Source organism: Symphalangus syndactylus, chromosome 6 (genome assembly GCF_028878055.3).
Source record: "Symphalangus syndactylus isolate Jambi chromosome 6, NHGRI_mSymSyn1-v2.1_pri, whole genome shotgun sequence".
Taxonomy (NCBI): Eukaryota; Metazoa; Chordata; class Mammalia; order Primates; family Hylobatidae; genus Symphalangus; species Symphalangus syndactylus.
Window position 1 is genome coordinate 52,545,260 of NC_072428.2, and position 16,616 is coordinate 52,561,875.

At 46.3% G+C, this 16,616-nt stretch overlaps 2 protein-coding genes and 1 non-coding gene across 23 annotated transcripts in view; 1 reads left to right on the forward strand and 2 right to left on the reverse strand.

Annotated features, from left to right (window-relative positions):
• NUMA1 (nuclear mitotic apparatus protein 1) overlaps positions 1-16,616 on the reverse strand; it is a 79,642-nt gene that overhangs the window by 35,585 nt on the left and 27,441 nt on the right. For 2 of the 21 annotated variants that reach the window (XM_063641242.1, XM_055282748.2), the window contains exon 1: positions 4,062-4,230. The exons of 15 other annotated variants lie outside the window; for them this stretch is intronic. The gene's annotated coding sequence lies outside the window, so the exon portion shown is untranslated. Of the gene's footprint in view, positions 1-3,573; positions 3,830-4,061; positions 4,231-4,438; positions 4,591-16,616 lie in introns of those variants that run through there. 4 more of the 21 variants (XM_055282747.2, XM_063641245.1, XM_063641239.1 and 1 more) reach the window with 4 other exon arrangements.
• LOC129484584 (elongin-C-like) lies at positions 8,396-8,930 on the forward strand. Its single transcript, XM_055282832.2, has one exon. It carries the CDS (start codon positions 8,548-8,550, stop codon positions 8,884-8,886), a length of 339 nt encoding a protein of 112 aa, XP_055138807.1. The 5' UTR covers positions 8,396-8,547; the 3' UTR covers positions 8,887-8,930.
• LOC129485508 (U6 spliceosomal RNA) lies at positions 11,821-11,924 on the reverse strand. Its single transcript, XR_008658660.1, has one exon. It is a non-coding gene; the product is annotated as a U6 spliceosomal RNA (small nuclear RNA).

The following is a 16,616-nucleotide window of genomic DNA, read 5'->3' on the forward strand; positions in this document are numbered from 1 at the left end:
ACCCCGTCTCCACTAAAAATACAAAAAATTAGCCGGGTGTGGTGGCGGGCACCTGTAGTCCCAGCTACTCGGGAGGCTGAGGCAGGAGAATGGCGTGAACCCAGGAGGCTGAGCTTGCAGTGAGCCGAGATCACACCACTGCACTGCACTCCAGTCTGGGTGACAGAGCGAGACTCTGTCTCAAAAAGAAAAAAAAAAAAAAAAGATCATCCTGTGCTAGAAGCTACATGGAAAATGGGAGACAATGACATGGTCCTTGCCTTTGAGGGGCTTATAGCAGGGTAGGGAGTAAAATTAAACATACATGAAGCACTAATAGAAGAAAATAATTAAATGCTAAATATAACTAAATGCTAATTACAATTAAGTGCTTCCTGACCCTGCAAAATCCAACATGATTCCACATGTTATACCAGCATCAGTCTTGGAATTGAGCCAATTCACCTGGGCTTTGGCAAGGGCAAATGAAATGGTTAAGAGAGCTCTCAGGAAGGCAGAGAAGCTAAGGGGCTTATGTTCCTCAGTCTTGGATAATTATCATCAAGTATGCCCTACCCATGGGCAAGACTGTGTAGCCCTTGAGGCCAGGCATGGATGGATGCAGATAGCCTCAACTACTGCACTGCAATAAGGCTTTTCTGTGGCTGACAAGACTAAAGCTCGAGGGACCACACTTGCTCTGTGGTGGGGCGGCAACAGCCAGACATTCAACTGGGGCTTCTTTAAAAAAAGGCCTCTGAGCTATTAAATCACAAGGAATGAGGCTGAGATCACCTCTCCCCCATCCTCACTGCTGCCTACAGACTTGCATCCTTTTGATGAGGCCAAACACTTAGAAATTTTATCTGCAACTGTAGGCAGATCTTGCCCCCTTTGAAAGATTCACAGCTGTGCTACTAAAAATGTCCTGAGGTTTAACCAACCTCTTCATCTCAGAGGCAAAACATACAACCCTGAGGTCCTCCCAGGAGAGCTTGTCTAAAACTACTTCCACTGTTCAAGAAAATGAGTGTTAAGGCTAAATATTCTTTTCTGTGTTCCCCAGGCACAGAAATACGAGGAACCCAATATCTACCACTAGGAACCCCTGATGGACCTTGTCTGCTCTTCAGTTCTAAGCCTGTAAAGAGGTACTTTCCTAGAGACAGAACAACAGGGTGAGAGAGGCTTCAGGAGAGCCCCAGCCATTCCCTCTTCTCTGGGTAAGGAATGACTGAAGCCAGGAGTACAGCTAAGTTTTCTACATTGGGACTATAGCTTTAAGCAGACTTTGGCTGGGAATCCAAAGGCTCCCAGCCAGAGTACCATCCTCCCCACCCTCCCCCTGAAATCTGAGGCAGGCCCCACCCAGTACACTGGGTGATGCTGATGGAAAAACAGATCCTTGCAATTGTAGCCTGGAATCATTTCACAGAAGGATCTGCTGAGATCCACCCCAGCTGGATCAGGCACCCCCGCAACCCTCACTCAATAAACAAAGAAACAAAAGGCCAGGCCCTCTGAGGGCACCTTTGGAGTTCCCATCTACCTGATTCTCTGAGAAAGAAACTCCCCCAGAATCTAAAACAGAGGGCTCACCGAGCTGGTAAGGCACCCTCTCTTTTCCCTGGTCTCAAGAAGTAACCAAGGACACAGAAGCAATTGCGTTATAAACTTAAGGCCCTGCATCCTTTTTACATTTCCCAAACTGACACAATGCAGCTCCCCCACGTCAGGACCAATTCCCACATTTACAGTAACCCCTCTGTTTCCAGAAAATAAATATCAAGATAAGGAAAGTGACACTAAAGAGACACGCAGCCACTCTGCCTGTACCCTCTCTGGACCTTAAAGAGTTAAAGCCTAGCCATGATTTCCTACCAGGGCTGAGGCTAATGTAAACCACCTGCTCAGACGCAAGAAGCAGGACCAGAGGGTCAAGTTGCGGAGCTCTGGAGTCTGTTCTGAAAAAGCTTCAGTTTTAAGTACAGAACAAGTGATAGGCCAAAGGCCAGAGGGTCTGAGCTGCAGCAGCATTGCTCTCCTTACCCCGCCTGGCCTGTGTGCCAGCTCCTTTGAGACTGCCTCTTAGCCACTTACTGCCCATCAAGGGAACACCAGACCTACCTCAAGATAACACCAAAGTGACCTTTGGTCCCAGAGAGTTGTTAAACTATACCAATCTCTCAGCTCATGGGCCCCTGCTTCTGCTGAACCCTCATTCTCTTAGTGCTAATTCCCACTCCCAGAATTTCAGGGCCCAAAGCCCACACAAGCTCCTACCCCAAAGGGTCCTTCCCAGAACCCCACCCCCTTCTCCACCTGATAGTTCCAAAGGCCTACAGCCTCACAGCTCACAAAGGAAATGGCTGCCCCATCTGTGCGCCAGTGCTCACTTGCAAAATTTACCACCACTTACCCTGAGACTCTGCCTGCCTGTAGCCTAAGAATTCCATGCTCTGTACCCCTTTCTTAGAAAAGATACTCCGCATCTGAGAGACACCCACATCCAAAGAGTGAAAACCCTGATCTTGGGGCTCCTCCTCCTCCAACTCTGGGACGGATAGGTCAGGAGGCACATGCAAGCAAACACCCAGATCTCACCTGGCAGGTTACCCCAGAGGGGCCAAGCCACCTTGCCCTAGGCTAATAAGCTATAAAAACAGCATAGGAAATACTTTGCTGGTACATCCTCTGCCTCTGAGAAGATAAAAGGCAAAAGGACCAGTGGCTCCAAGAGACGCCATACAGAGAAAAACAATCTTTCTCAATTCCTGGGGAGCCCTGGGTAGACCGTCTGGTCCAAGTCCAAAGAGTTTCCTGAGGTCGGGGCAAACCAGTTTGGTCCATCTAAAGGGAGTAGCTTGGGCTGAGGCCTCCTCCTCTTCACACAGACCACCCCATCTTTGTAGCCTAGAGTTTGGCACAGAACCCCAAAGCCCTGGAGAGGAACAAGGGAGGGATTGCAGAGGAAACCAAGATTCTCCGGTTTCTTCAAAAGTGGCTTACAGATGTCTGCCCCTTCTCCCCATGCTCTGGAGGGTCCAGATCAGGGTGATGGCAAAAGAGGTGCAATCAGGAACCAGACCTGCGACCAGGCCTGCAGCCATGTATTGTACTGGGGCGGGTACATACACACACACACAAACACTGACCTGGGCCCCGACCACTACATTCACACACCCTGGTCCCTACCAGCTGACAAAATGAACTTTTCACTGCCCACCACCGCACACACACCCATGGCCTCACGCAGAAATGGTGAAGCCCTCTCCTGAGCTGTCTCTATAGCTCAACGTGCAGGCGCACACGCTTTCCTTCTCTGAACAAAAACATGCTGACATCTACGCAAGGGGGAAAGAAAGCAACCCTTTGCTCTGAAAGGCGCCAACTCCCGGATGTTGGCAAGCTCTGCTCCACAGCGCCTGTTTCTGAGTATGTTTACTTGCTCTCCCTCTTCTCTCCCTCCCCTTTAAGGATGGCGCAGGAAAGGGAGGTGAGGGGGGAGAATCCACCCCACCCCCTCGTCCATGTTTGAACAAAAACCCAGAGAAAGAGTGAGGGAGAAAAAGTCTCGGTGCGGGGGGGCCTTACCAGACTCCTAAAGCCAAACGTATCTACAGGTTTTAATCCGCCATTAGCATTTAAATCTTGAAAGAAGAGGAGGAAGGGGGGGCCAGTGGAAAGTAACCCCACACACAAAAGAAAAGTTGTTGGTTTTCTTCTCAGTCTGCCTGGCAGGAGCGATCTTCCTGGCTGACAGCCAGAAGTGCGTCACAGCCAGGAGTCTGCTTTCTTTAAAGGCACAGCAAGCTTCCCAGATCTGGGAGCAACAGCAAGCAGGGGACTCTCAGTGGGGGTGGGGCCCAGAGGGAGGGGGTGCACTGGAGAGGAGGGGCTGCAAAGGGGAAGGCTGGAGGCTTGGTCCACGAACAAGAAAAGCAGGACGAATGGGGGCGGCGGGTTGTGGGTGAAGACACAAGCAGGCAGGCAAAATTACTGAACTCCAACAGCAGCAAGAGCCAAGGCAAACTGTGGCATAAACACACAAAACACATCTCACGGTGGCCTGCCTGACAAACCTGGGATCAACCGGACACTCCCCTTTCGCTCTGTTTTCCACCCAGAGTTTAAGGCAGCAGTAATAATCTGTCCATCTCCATGAACAGCAATGGAAGGGTAGGACAAGGGCTGTCCTGATAATTAGATCAGCCCCTGCCTGGCGGACCGCAGGGCAAGGAGGAAGACCCGGGAACAGAGGCTTTGAAGAACAAGCAACATGCAGGCCCTTTGATCGGGGGCAGCTTCCTGCCGGCCCCAGGGCAGGCTGTGTCTTTAAGCACAACCATGCCACTCACACACAAAGCGCCTTGCCACCTTCCATAGGCACCGCCTGCCCTGCTCTGGGACACGGCCACCCACTAAGTCCATTCCCCGAGGGAATCTCTCCAGCCCATACCTTCTGCGTGGCAAGGCCAGGATGCCGTGCTGTGCCCGCTCCTCCCCCTCCGCCACCCAAACAAGAAGCCCAGGCAGATTCTGGCCCTGGAGTACAGGCCTGCGCTGTCCTGTGCTGCGTGCTATTGTCGGCTGTGGAATGGCCGCCAAAATCCCAGCTGTGCTGCCAGAACCTAATCCCCTGTTCCGCTGAGCATTTGTGGGGAGGGGCTGAGGGGCCAAGGCACGAGACCGAGTACGCCAGGCACTGGCTGCAGCCCTTAACAGACGCAGGCACCGGGACTTGTAGGCTCTGCTTCTCCTACATGGCTGAAAACAAAAGATGTCTGACTCTTAGAAGACAAAACCACAGCATTTCCCCCCACTGAATAGCGAACTTCACCAAGGTTGAAAGGGAAGCCCACCAGATGATGGTCAACAGGCACCCCCAATCTTATGCCACAAACATTTACTGAGCACCTACTATGTGTAAGGCACTCCTATAGGAAACTCTAGGAAGTATACAAAGATGAATTAAGCCCAGCATCCGCACTGAGGTAGGTTGTAATTCACAGGAGATAAGAAATGTGACTTGAAGATTAATTTCAAACTGGTGTGCTAACTTCCATAAAAGCTGTAAAGAAAAATTCTAACCAGTTTAGAGTAGGGAAGGATTAGGAAAATGAAGTGCCATTTTAATTTGGACCTTGAAACACACAGGTAGCATTTCCCCAGATGGAAACAGAGAGGTGTGAGGAGGAAGAGAAAGCAGAGAGGAGGCATGGAAGCAGTGGGAGAAAAGGCTTGAAGAGTGAGGTGGGGTCAGAGAGCTAGGAGAATCTTGAACCTCAAACCAAGGAATCAAAGATTTGTAAGTTTGTTTGTTATTAACACAGAGCTGTGGTATGACAAAAACTGTGCCCCAAGTTTATTCTGATATATACCTGAATGAGACTAGCAGCAATGAGGTGAGTCAGGAGGCTGCACAGTCAGGAGACAGGTAATGAGGGCACACAAGAGGGTAAGGTAAGAAAGAATGGAAAGGGGGCTTGGCACGATGGCTCACACCTGTAATCCCAGCACTTTGGGTGGACCACTGGAGTCCTAGAGTTTGAGATCAGCCTGGGCAACATAGGGAGATCCCATCTCTACAAAAAATTTCATGAATAAAAAATTAGCCGGGTGTGGTGGCCCGCACTTATAGTTCCAGCTACTCGGGAGGCTGATCAAGATCACTTGAACACAGGTGGAAGCTGCAGTGAGAGACATTGTGGAGACAGGGTAAAGAACTGATAGGAGGCAGAGAGAGGAGCTGTACAGGGGAGGAAAGTATGAGGGATGATATGCAGAATTAAACTGAGGAGATGACAGGATGTCAGAACAAGAGAGAAAACAGAGTATAATAAATAGTAGCTGGTGGGGCACGGTGGCTCATGCCTGTAATCACAGCACTTTGAGAGGCCAGCCTGGGCAACATGGCGAAACCCTGTTTCTACCAAAAAAATACAAAAAACCATACAAAAAAAACAAAAACAAAAAATTAGCCAAGCTGAGTTTTTTTTTTTTTTTTTTTTTTTAAAGGCAGGGTCTCACTCTGTCACCCAAGCTGGAGTGCAGTGGCAAGATCATAACTCACTGTAACCTCAAACTTCTGGGATCAAGTGATCCACCTGCCTCAGCCTCCCAAGCAGTGGAAGTACAGGTGTGTGCCACCACGCCTGGCTAATTTTTTTTTTTTTTTTTTTCTCTGTAGAGACAGGCTCTCACTATGTTGCCTAGGCACAGCATTATTTTAAATTCTTCTCTAAAAATTCTATGCTTCTCCCAAAGCCCTGGGATACAGGCATGAACCACCATACCTGGCCCAGAGTTGTCTTTGTCTTTTTCTACTAGGGGCTATACTATAGAGGTCACAATCATTGGCTACAGTTTATAATATATAGGCTAAAATGTTTTACATGTAAGATAACCAGTAAAACTTCATGATTTAGAAACAAATTAGTGTCTTTTTTAGTGTCAAAGTCCCAGCTACTCAGGAGGCTAAGGTGGGAGAACTGCCTGAACTCGGAATGAGCAGAGATCATGCCACTGCACTCCAGCCTGGGTGCCAGAGCAAGACTCTGTCTCAATAAATACATAAATAAATGGAAAGATAGATAGACAGACAGAAAGACATATAGTAGCTAATGCTTACTGAGTGCATACTATGTACCCGACACTGTTCTACTGACCTAATATGTACAAACTCATTAATCTTAAAAACTCCCTTAATGAAGTAGGTACCATTATCACCCAACTTTAGAGAGGAGGCTATTGAGCCACGAGATTAAATAATTTGCCAAGATCACATAGCAAGTAAATGGCAGAAGTCTCTACCACATGCTGCTAACTATTTGACATTGGCAAGAAACTTCTGAACCTTGGTATCCCTATTTGTAAAATAAGAATAAAGACACCTGTTATAAAGTGATGAAAATTAATTCAATAACACCTATAAGGTGTCCAACACACTGGCTAGCATGTAAGGCATGGATGGATGCTTCCTGCAGACTAATTCCTACTTGGCATTTTGGTCCCTTGTCACCAAGGTGTCCAAGCAGAAGTTGGCTCACCAACTGTTTGGGAAGCCAGAGAGGGTATTCTGCCTGGAGCAGGAGACTGGATCCTCTGTCTGTCTGCCTTCTTCCCATCGGCCTGCCTCTCCAGATTTTACTTTAGGGTCCAGCTCAAATATTTAATATATTTGATTTAATATTCCCAACTCCTCAAATATTTAACAGTTAACAGGGATTACTTTGGGGGAGGAGTTAGATTGTAGGGAACATTCACTTGGGGACTTTCTATGCTGTGTGTTCGCTTTTTTTTTTTTTTTGAGATGGAGTCTTGCCCTGTCACCCAGGCTGGAGTACAATGGCATGATCTCAGCTCAATGCAACCTCCGCCTCCCAGGTTCAAACGATTCTCCTGCCACAGCCTACCAAGTAGCTGAGATTACAGGCACCTGCCACCATGCCCAGCTGATTTTTGTATTTTTAGTAGAGATGGGGTTTGACCATGTTGGCTAGGCTGGTCTCGAACTCCTGACCTCGTGATCCGCCCACCTCGGGCTCCCAAGTGCTGGATTACAGGTGTGAGCCACTGTGCCTGGCCTTGCATTTATTTTTAATAATCTTGTATTATGCTGGTGATAAGAAAAATGTAACCACCTCCTACTCTTGGCACTTATGTGTATATGCATGCAAATCTTCAAATCTAGAAGGAAATTCCTCAAGGGCATAACCAGTTCCACCTCTCTCTCTCTGTGATCCCGCATAACACCTAGCACACTAGGGCTCCTTAAATCTGCTTCTCCAAAGTACATCTGGATGTCAGGTTTACAAATTCAACTTTCTGGCCACCAGAGAATGACTATGGTGGGTGGTTGGGATGAGGTGGGGGTGGGGGTCAGACCGAGGCTCATTGCTGTAGGCTCCCCATCACCCCGCTGCTTCTTCCAGGCCCTGTAGGCTATTCCCACTGTATCATTTGTAGTCTGTAGTTAGCAATCGCTATTAGTAGAAATGGAAGTTCTTATCCAAAGGAGCACCATGAAAGCAAAGGCAAAGCAGATACCAAAACGTTTACAGAAAAGCAAAGTGGCAAACATAATTGTTTGGGTTTTTGTTTTGTTTTTGTTTTCTTGAGACAGAGTCTCACTCTGTCACCCAGGCTTGAGTGCAAGTGGCACAATCATGGCTCACTGCAGCCTCAGCCTCCTGGGCTCAAACAATCCTCCCACCTCGGCCTCCGGAGTAGTTGGGACTACAGGTGCGTGCCACCACTCCTGACTAATTTTTGTATTTTTTTGTAGAGACAGGGTTTCACCATGTTGCCCGGGCTGGTCTCAAACTCCTGGGCTCAAGCGATGTGCCTGCTTCAGCCTCCCAAAGTGCTAGGATTACAGGCATGAGCCATCACAGGCCTGGCCAAACTTAAAGACTGGCATTATCCGGAGCAGGCAGCTGGGGGCGGGGGGGCGGCCCTGGGATAGGGGCTGTGGCAGTACACGGGGACCCGGCTGCGGTGGCTGCGGGACTGACGAGAAACTACTAAAGTTCCTGGGGAAGCAAAGTAGAATTTCATGAGAACAAAATGGATGGAGAGGAGAAAACCTATGGTGGGTGTGAAGGCCCTGATGCCATGTATGTCAAATTGATATCATCTGATGGCCATGAATTTATTGTGAAAAGAGAACATGCATTAACATCAGGCATGATAAAAGCCATGTTAAGTGGCCCAGGTCAGTTTGCTGAGAACGAAACCAATGAGGTCAATTTTAGAGAGATACCTTCACATGTGCTATCGAAAGTATGCATGTATTTTACGTACAAGGTTCGCTACACTAACAGCTCCACCGAGATTCCTGAATTCCCAATTGCACCTGAAATTGCACTGGAACTGCTGATGGCTGCGAACTTCCTAGATTGTTAAATAAAATAAATTATAATAAACTGTTAACTCTTTTCAGTATTTAATACCTGTAGTTCAGTTAGTAACTTTTTCATATATAGTATGTTGCCTGTATGCAGTTGAACTATATAAAGTTCATTGCAAAGCAGATTATCTTCTGTTTTTTTTTGCATAGCAATCAAAGTTGAAATTTGTTTGCTACATCAACAAATTAAGGATATTTTCACAAACTGAGAAATAAACAAATATGCCAATTCGTAGGTGGTTTTGCCTTATCCTTTGAATGTGACTTAAAATCAGCAATGATGATATGGTAAATACTGAAATTTAGGTGTAAAGGAATACGTTCTACAGGGTAATAATGAGGCTAAGTATTTTTAGTGGTTTTTTAGAAACCTAATCTTATAGCCGCCATTAGCATTACTAGAGTTATGCAAATAATTGCATTATAAACATGTTTATAACTTAGCCAGAACATTGATTTTTATAACTCTCCAAGTATAAGTTGAAATTTCTTAAGTCTTTTGATAAACTGCAGTATTCTTAAAAAAAAAAAAAAAAAAAAAAGACTGGCATTATCAATGCTCCAGAAAATGTAAAAGGTGAAAATAGGAGGGAGGCCTGCTAAAACTGCCCTGGCCACATATGGCAATGGGTCAGCCCTGAAGCTTCCTAGCCCGGATAGAATTGATACTGTCTCAAAGCGTACAAGGGGTCTCCCCAGCCTGGCCCCTTGCTCTAAACTCAAGGCAACAGCTTCCAGCTGTGCAGCTTCCAAGAGGCTGAACCTTCCCCTAGAACCCCTCTGCTGCCAAGTTTCTGGGCCAGCTCTTCAGGACAGCCCAAGGAGCCTGGCCAGTTTTGCCAGCCTTTCCCTCCTCTTCCTCCCTCCTGTGGCAGCAGCAGAATTTCCACAGCCCCTCTCACAGCCTAGACAAGCAGCAGGCAGCCACATGGCTCCTGCCTGATTCTTACTGTCCTCAGAAGAGTGGGAAAGGAGTGATAAAACCTTTCTAGAAAAAGAGAAGAAGGGCTGGGCACGGTGGCTTACGCCTGTAATCCCAGCACTTTGGGAGGCCAAGGCAGGCAGATCACCTGAGGTCGGGAGTTTGAGATCAACCTGACCAACATGGAGAAGCCCCATCTCTACTAAAAATACAAAATTAGCTGGGTGTGGTGGCGCATGCCTGTAATCCCAGCTATTCAGGAGGCTGAGGCAGGAGAATCGCTTGAACCCGGGAGGTGGAGGTTGCGGTGAGCCGAGATCGTGCCATTGCACTCCACCCTGGGCAACAAGGGTGAAACTCCGCCTCAAAAAAAGAAAGAAAAAGAGAAGAAAAGAAAGGGGTGGACAGCGGGGAGAGGGACAGAGAGATAGAGAGAAAGGAACAAAGGAAGGAAAAGAGAGAAGGAAGGGAAGGAAGGAAGGAAATTACTTTAAATTCAGTAGGGAGGGCTGGGCACAGTGGCTCATGCCTTAATCCCAGAACTTTGGGAGGTTGAGGTGGGCAGATTGTTTGAGCTCAAGAGTTCAAGACCAACCTGTCCAACGTGACAAAATCCCATGTCTACTAAAATTACAAAAATTAGCTGAGTGTGGTGGCAGGAGCCTGTAATCTCAGCTACTTAGGAGGCTGAGGCAAGAGAATCACTTGAATCCAGGAGGCGGAGGTTGCAGTGAGCTGAGATTGTGCCGTTGCACTCCAGTCTGGGTGAGAGAGTGGGACTCCATCGCAAAAAAAGAAAAAAAAAAAAAAAGAATTTTAAATTAAAGGCCGGGCGCGGTGGCTCACGCTTGTAATCCCAGCACTTTGGGAGGCCGAGGCGGGCGGATCACGAGGTCAGGAGATCGAGACCACGGTGAGACCCCGTCTCTACTAAAAAAATACAAAAAAAATTAGCTGGGCGTGGTAGCGGGCGCCTGTGGTCCCAGCTACTCGGAGAGGCTGAGGCAGAAGAATGGCATGAACCCGGGAGGCAGAGCTTGCAGTGAGCCGAGATCGCGCCACTACACTCCAGCCTGGGTGACAGAGCGAGACTCCATTTCAAAAAAAAAAAAAAAAAAAAAAAGAATTTTAAATTAAAATAAATAAATAAATTTCAGTAGAGTTCAGATAGAGGTTGGAGTGGGGTGGTGACTGGTTAGGAGCACAAAGGTTATTTCAAAGGGTCAGGTGATCCTCCTGCCTCAGCCTCCTGAGAAGCTGGGACTACATGCACGTGCCATCGCACCAGGACTTATATTATCATTTTTGAAAGTTTAAACAAAAAAAGATTGGAGCTGGGTGTGGTGGCTCATGCCTATAATCCCAGAACTTTGGGAGGCCAAGGTGGGAGGATAATTTGAGCTCAGGAGTTCAAATTCCTCAGGAGTTCAAGACCAGCCTGGGTAATATAGCGACATCCCCAACTCTACAAAAAATAAAAGAATTAGCCAGACATGGTGGTGTGTGCCTGTAGTCCTAGCTACTCAGGAGGCTGAGGTGGGAGGATTGCCTGAGTCCAGGAGTTTGAGGTTATAGTGAGCTATGATCATGCCACTGCACTCTAGCCTGGGCAACAGAGCAAGACACGTCTCAAAAAACAAAAACAAATAAATACTAGGATAGTTCAAGTCCCCAGTCATCCCCATTGGATGATTCTAACACAAACAATTAGCCTGGCACTCAAGGCCCTCCATGACCTGCAGCTTCTAGAGTTCTAGCTTCTAGAATCGTTATTCCCTTACCCAAACCCTCCACTCTGCCAGGCAGGTCTATAAAGTTACAGTTTGTCCTGAGGATTAGACAAGATGACCGCAGGGGACAGGCTCTGGATTAGCTACGAATTACAACAGTAACAGCAACGATAATGATAGTCTTTATTATGCCAGGACATAAGTGACAGAGAAAAGACTAGAAGGCATTGTATTGGGCAGTTTTGTTTATTTTACTTTATTTTTTTAATAAAATTTTAAAAAATATGGAACTCTTCACAAATTTGCATGTCATCCTTGCACAGGGGCCATGCTAATCTCTGTATCATTCCTATTTTATTTTATTTTGTTCCAATTTTATACATGCTGCCGAACCAAGCACTGGGCAGTTTTAAAAATGAGGAAATCTGAGGCTCAGGAATTAGGTGACTTACATGGTCTAGTCATGTAAGTAGTAAGTTGTCTACCTTGTCCCTATATTATTCTCTCTCTCTCTCTTTTTTTTTTTTTTTTTTTTGAGATGGAGACTCGCTCTGTTGCCCAAGTTGGGGTGCAGTAGTGCGATCTCAGCTCACTGCAACCTCTGCCTCCCGGATTCATGTGATTCTTGTACCTCAGCCTCCCGAGTAGCTGGGATAATAGGCATGAGCCACTGCACCCAGCCAGCCTACATTACTCTCTACAGCTGTTAAATAGACAATCATTGAGTGAATGAATAAAAGCTAGCATATTCTCAGCAAATCAAAGAAGCCGTGTGCTTTTCCTCATGAAAATCAACTTTTTTTATTTTTTGAGACAGTTTTGCTCTTGTTGCCCAGGCTGGAGTGCAATGGCACGACCTCAGCTCACTGCAACCTCCACCTGCCAGGTTAAAGCGATTCTCCTGCCTCAGCCTCCTGAGTAGCTGGGATTACAGGTGCCAGCCAACACGCCGGTCTAATTTTTTTTATTTTTAGTAGAGATGAGTTTTCACCATGTTGGCCAGGCTGGGCTTGAACTCCTGACCTTAGGTGATCCATCTGCTTGGGCCTCCCAAAGTGCTGGGATTACAGGAGTGAGCCACCGCGCCAGGCCGAAAATCAACTTCTTAATCAAAATAATCAAACAGCTCCAATTTCAAAACTAATCACTAAAGAATTTTTTTCTGAGGATCCAAGAGCTTTACAAACATTAAAGGGCCAAAACTCCTCTGAAAACAGCAAGCACCAACAAAAGTCTTCTACTAGGAGGGACGTTGGCAGTATCTCAAGGGTGAGAGGGGGAGGCTGGAAGGAAATGCTGGTGCTAAAGGGAAGGACTGCCGTTTCAGGAGCCTGACCTTGAGCTTATTTACCATGGCCTCATTCTACCTCTTCAGAGGATAGTGGCTGATTAATGAGGCAGTGTTGGTAAGCCTGAGTCTTCCTGGGAAGAAAAGCAGAGGGCAAATCAAAACCCAGAGAGGATTCATTATAACATCCAACAGGCCCACTCAGTTCTCTCTCAAGAAGGCCTTTCTACAAAACAGCTAAGAACCTCTCCACCCTGTTTCACTGTCACAGAGGAGTAAAATGGCTCTGTCCCTACAGGCAACATATCAACATATCTAGCACAATGTTTGCTCACAAACACAGAACTATTATAAGAAATGTGAAAGAACCTGAACCTCCATAGTGGTAGAAAACATAGTAGATCTGGTGTTGAAAGCCCCTGGAGGGGTGATGGGTCACTTACTAACTACGTGGCTTAATGCAAGTCAGAGGCAAATTACTGAGAACTAAGCTAGGGTCGGATCAGCTCTAAAGTACCTTTTCAGGGCCAGGCACAGTTGCTCATGCTTGTAATCTCAGCACTTTTGGAGGCCAAGATGGGAGGATCACTTGAGCCAAGGAATTTGAGACCAGCGTGGGCAACATAGTGAGACCCTGTCTCAAAAAAAAAAAAAAAAAAAAAATATATATATATATATATATATATATTTGCCTATCCATATATCTATCTATAGATAGATAGATAAATAGATATATATCAAAAAAAGAAAATTGGCTGGGCATGGTGGTGTGTGTCTGCAGTCCTGGCAACTTGGGAGGCTGCGGTGGGAGGATCACTTGAGCCCAGGAGTTTGAGGTTACAGTGAGCTATGATCATGCCACTGCACTCTAGCCTGGGCAACAGAGTGAGACTCGGTCTCTAAAAATATAAGGTACCTTTCCACTATCAAAAATTCCCATGATTCTTTCCACAGGATACCATTCTCAGCAACAAATCTTGTAGTAGAACTTGTCTCCTCAGAATCTGGTCAAAACATCACTAGTTAGGGTGTTCTTTCCAAAAAATAGCAAATCTCCTAGAAACAGGCACATTGTGTGTTACCCTATTAGGACCCATCCCCAAAGCAAGGCACATGTGGGTGCTTCATTAATACTCTGTTGAAAGGAGGAGGTCCTTGGAAACTGGTAGTACCAACTTAGCATGGCATACAATGAAAGGTGATTAGAGCCACACTCGAGGAACTACAAGGCAGCTTTTCATAAATACAAGCCACAAAATGCAATTTATAACTACATCTGTCTAAACAGACTAAAGAAAAGTAGCTTTCTATACCTAGGTCTTCACCCCTTCTCCTCCCCACCTCTCTACTTTATCATCCCTGTCCTACACAGCACTGAGACCCCTGTCTTTCTGGTTCCAGGTCCACTTTTCCTTTTTCCACATCAGAATGCCTTTAGTCACTGATAGAAATGAACAAACATGAATATGAGTTCTAAACAGGAAGACAGATTGCCTCAAGAACCAACTTGTCAATATGTTACTAATACATGAAATAAGTGGGAATGGTGTCTAACATGGGCATGATAAAATCCTAAAATACATATTGTGCTAGGGATTTGAACAAATTTCAGGATTTTTAAGGAAGGCTGTGTCTCACATCTCAATTAATCTTCCCAAAAGAACCCTAAGAGGCAAGGTTTATTCCAATTTTATTCCTAATTTATTCCAATTAGGAACCTAAGGCTCAGTAAGAAGAAAATACCTGCCTCAAGGTTGACTGGTAAGGCTGCAGAGCCAGAACTCAAAGAGACGTCTTCTAAATCCAGTGCTCTCTCCAGCACATCTCAGCTACATCCTCTTTCTCATCAGTATAGGTCTTTATGTATACAAAGCATTTCTGCATTCATTGTTCATACTGCTTCTGCCACAGCTCATGAAAAGGGCAATGCAGGTGTCTAAATGGCACCAGATATATACCCACCTTTTTTTTTTGAGACAGGGTCTTGCTCTGTCACCCAGGCTGGAGCGCAGTGGCACAATCATAGCTCACTGCAACCTCAAACTTCTGGGCTCAAGTGATCCTCCCGCCTCAGCCTTACAAGTAGCTGCTGCTACAACAGGCACGCACCACCATGCCTGGCTATTTTTAATTTTTAGTAGCGATGAAGTCTCACTATGTTGCCTAGGCTGGTTTCGAACACCTGGGCTCAGGCGATCCGCCTGCATTGACCTCCCAAAGTGTTGGAATTAAAAGGTGTGAGCCACCGTGCTGTCCAATCCACACTTTTAAAGATGCTAATAAATAACTTGATCACCATTAGAGAAAATAAATCCTATGTATCTGGCATCACTGAGAAGTACAAAATTTCACATAAGCAATTTTCCTACTAACTGAAATTTATCCCTTTTAAGGAAAAGCTCTTTCTTTATATCAAAACATATTCTCCAAAATACATAAGGTATGTTACTCTTTACTTAGAATTAATGAAATTTAATCAGGGATATTCGACTATAAACATGATATAAACATCCTACATACTGTGCTAGGAATTCAAAGATTTTTTTTTTTGAGACAGGGTCTCACTCTGTTGCCCAGGCTGGAGTGCAGTGGTGCAATCTCAGCTCACTGCAACCTCCGCCTCCCAGCCTCAAGTGATCCTCCCCACCTCAGCCTCCCAAGTAGCTGGGGCTACCGGTGTGCAGGACCATGCCCGGCTAGTTTTGTACTCTTTGTAGAGATGGGGTTTTGCCATGATGCCCAAGCTGGTCTCAAACTCCTGAGCTCAAGCGATCAGCCCACCTTGGCCTCCCAGAGTGCTGGGATTACAGGTGTGAGCCACTGTGCCTGGCCCAAGGGTAAATCTTTAAACTTGAGTTTATAATCTTGTAAAGGAAGAGACACATCTGTAACCATAATATGAAGCCAAAGAACATGGGCTTGGGGTGTGCTGAAAGGAAGGTAAGACAACACAGGCAAGGCTAGTGGGGACCAACAACCCAGGGTGACTTACTGAAGAGAAGTGGGAGGCACTGAAGAGTCCTGGGCAGGAGAATGGTATACTACTTGTGCTTTTTGAAAAGATGACTCTAGCACAACAGGGAGGCCAGAGGCAGAAAACAGACTTAGGTGGCAGCTGTAGAGGTAGAGAGAAAACTGCACTGCCAGGGCAGGGGCAGTAGAAACTAAAACAGGTGGATCTGAAAGGCATTACAGACGTAGAGACAATGCTCTTAGCATATAGGGGTGTGGGAAAGGTGGGGAGCTAAAGAGAACACTAAGATTCTTGCTTTCATGGAAAGACTTCGGAATGAGAAAATAAGAGTAGGTACTGGTTTAAAGGAGCTGTGAGGGACTAACTCAGGATGGGATGATGGGGAATGTTTTATAGAGGAAGTGACATTTAAGCTAGATATTAAAATATGAGCAAGATAAGTAGAGTTTCATCAAAAAGTAAAAAAGGAGCATTCTAGGCAGAGAAAACAGCACGTGCAAAGACAGAGCATATTACAATTGAACAATGGCATGCAGTTTTAGGGAGGTGCATCAGATGATAAGAAGGGTAATAAGTAAGGCCAGGGGCGGTGGCTCACGCCTGTAATCCCAGCACTTTGGGAGGCCAAAGCAGGTGGATCATGAGGTCAGGAGATTGAGACCATCCTGGTCAACATGGTGAAACCCCGTCTCTACTAAAAATACAAAAATTAGCTGGGTGTGGTCGTGTGCCTGTAATCCCAGCTACTCAGGAGGCTGAGGCAGGAGAATCATTTGAACCCAGGAGGTGGAGGTTGCAGTGAGCCGGGATCA

Excerpts from the sequence above, each read along its gene's own strand:
- LOC129484584 (XM_055282832.2), top strand. The coding sequence starts at position 8,548 with ATGGATGGAGAGGAGAAAACCTATGGTGGGTGTGAAGGCCCTGATGCC.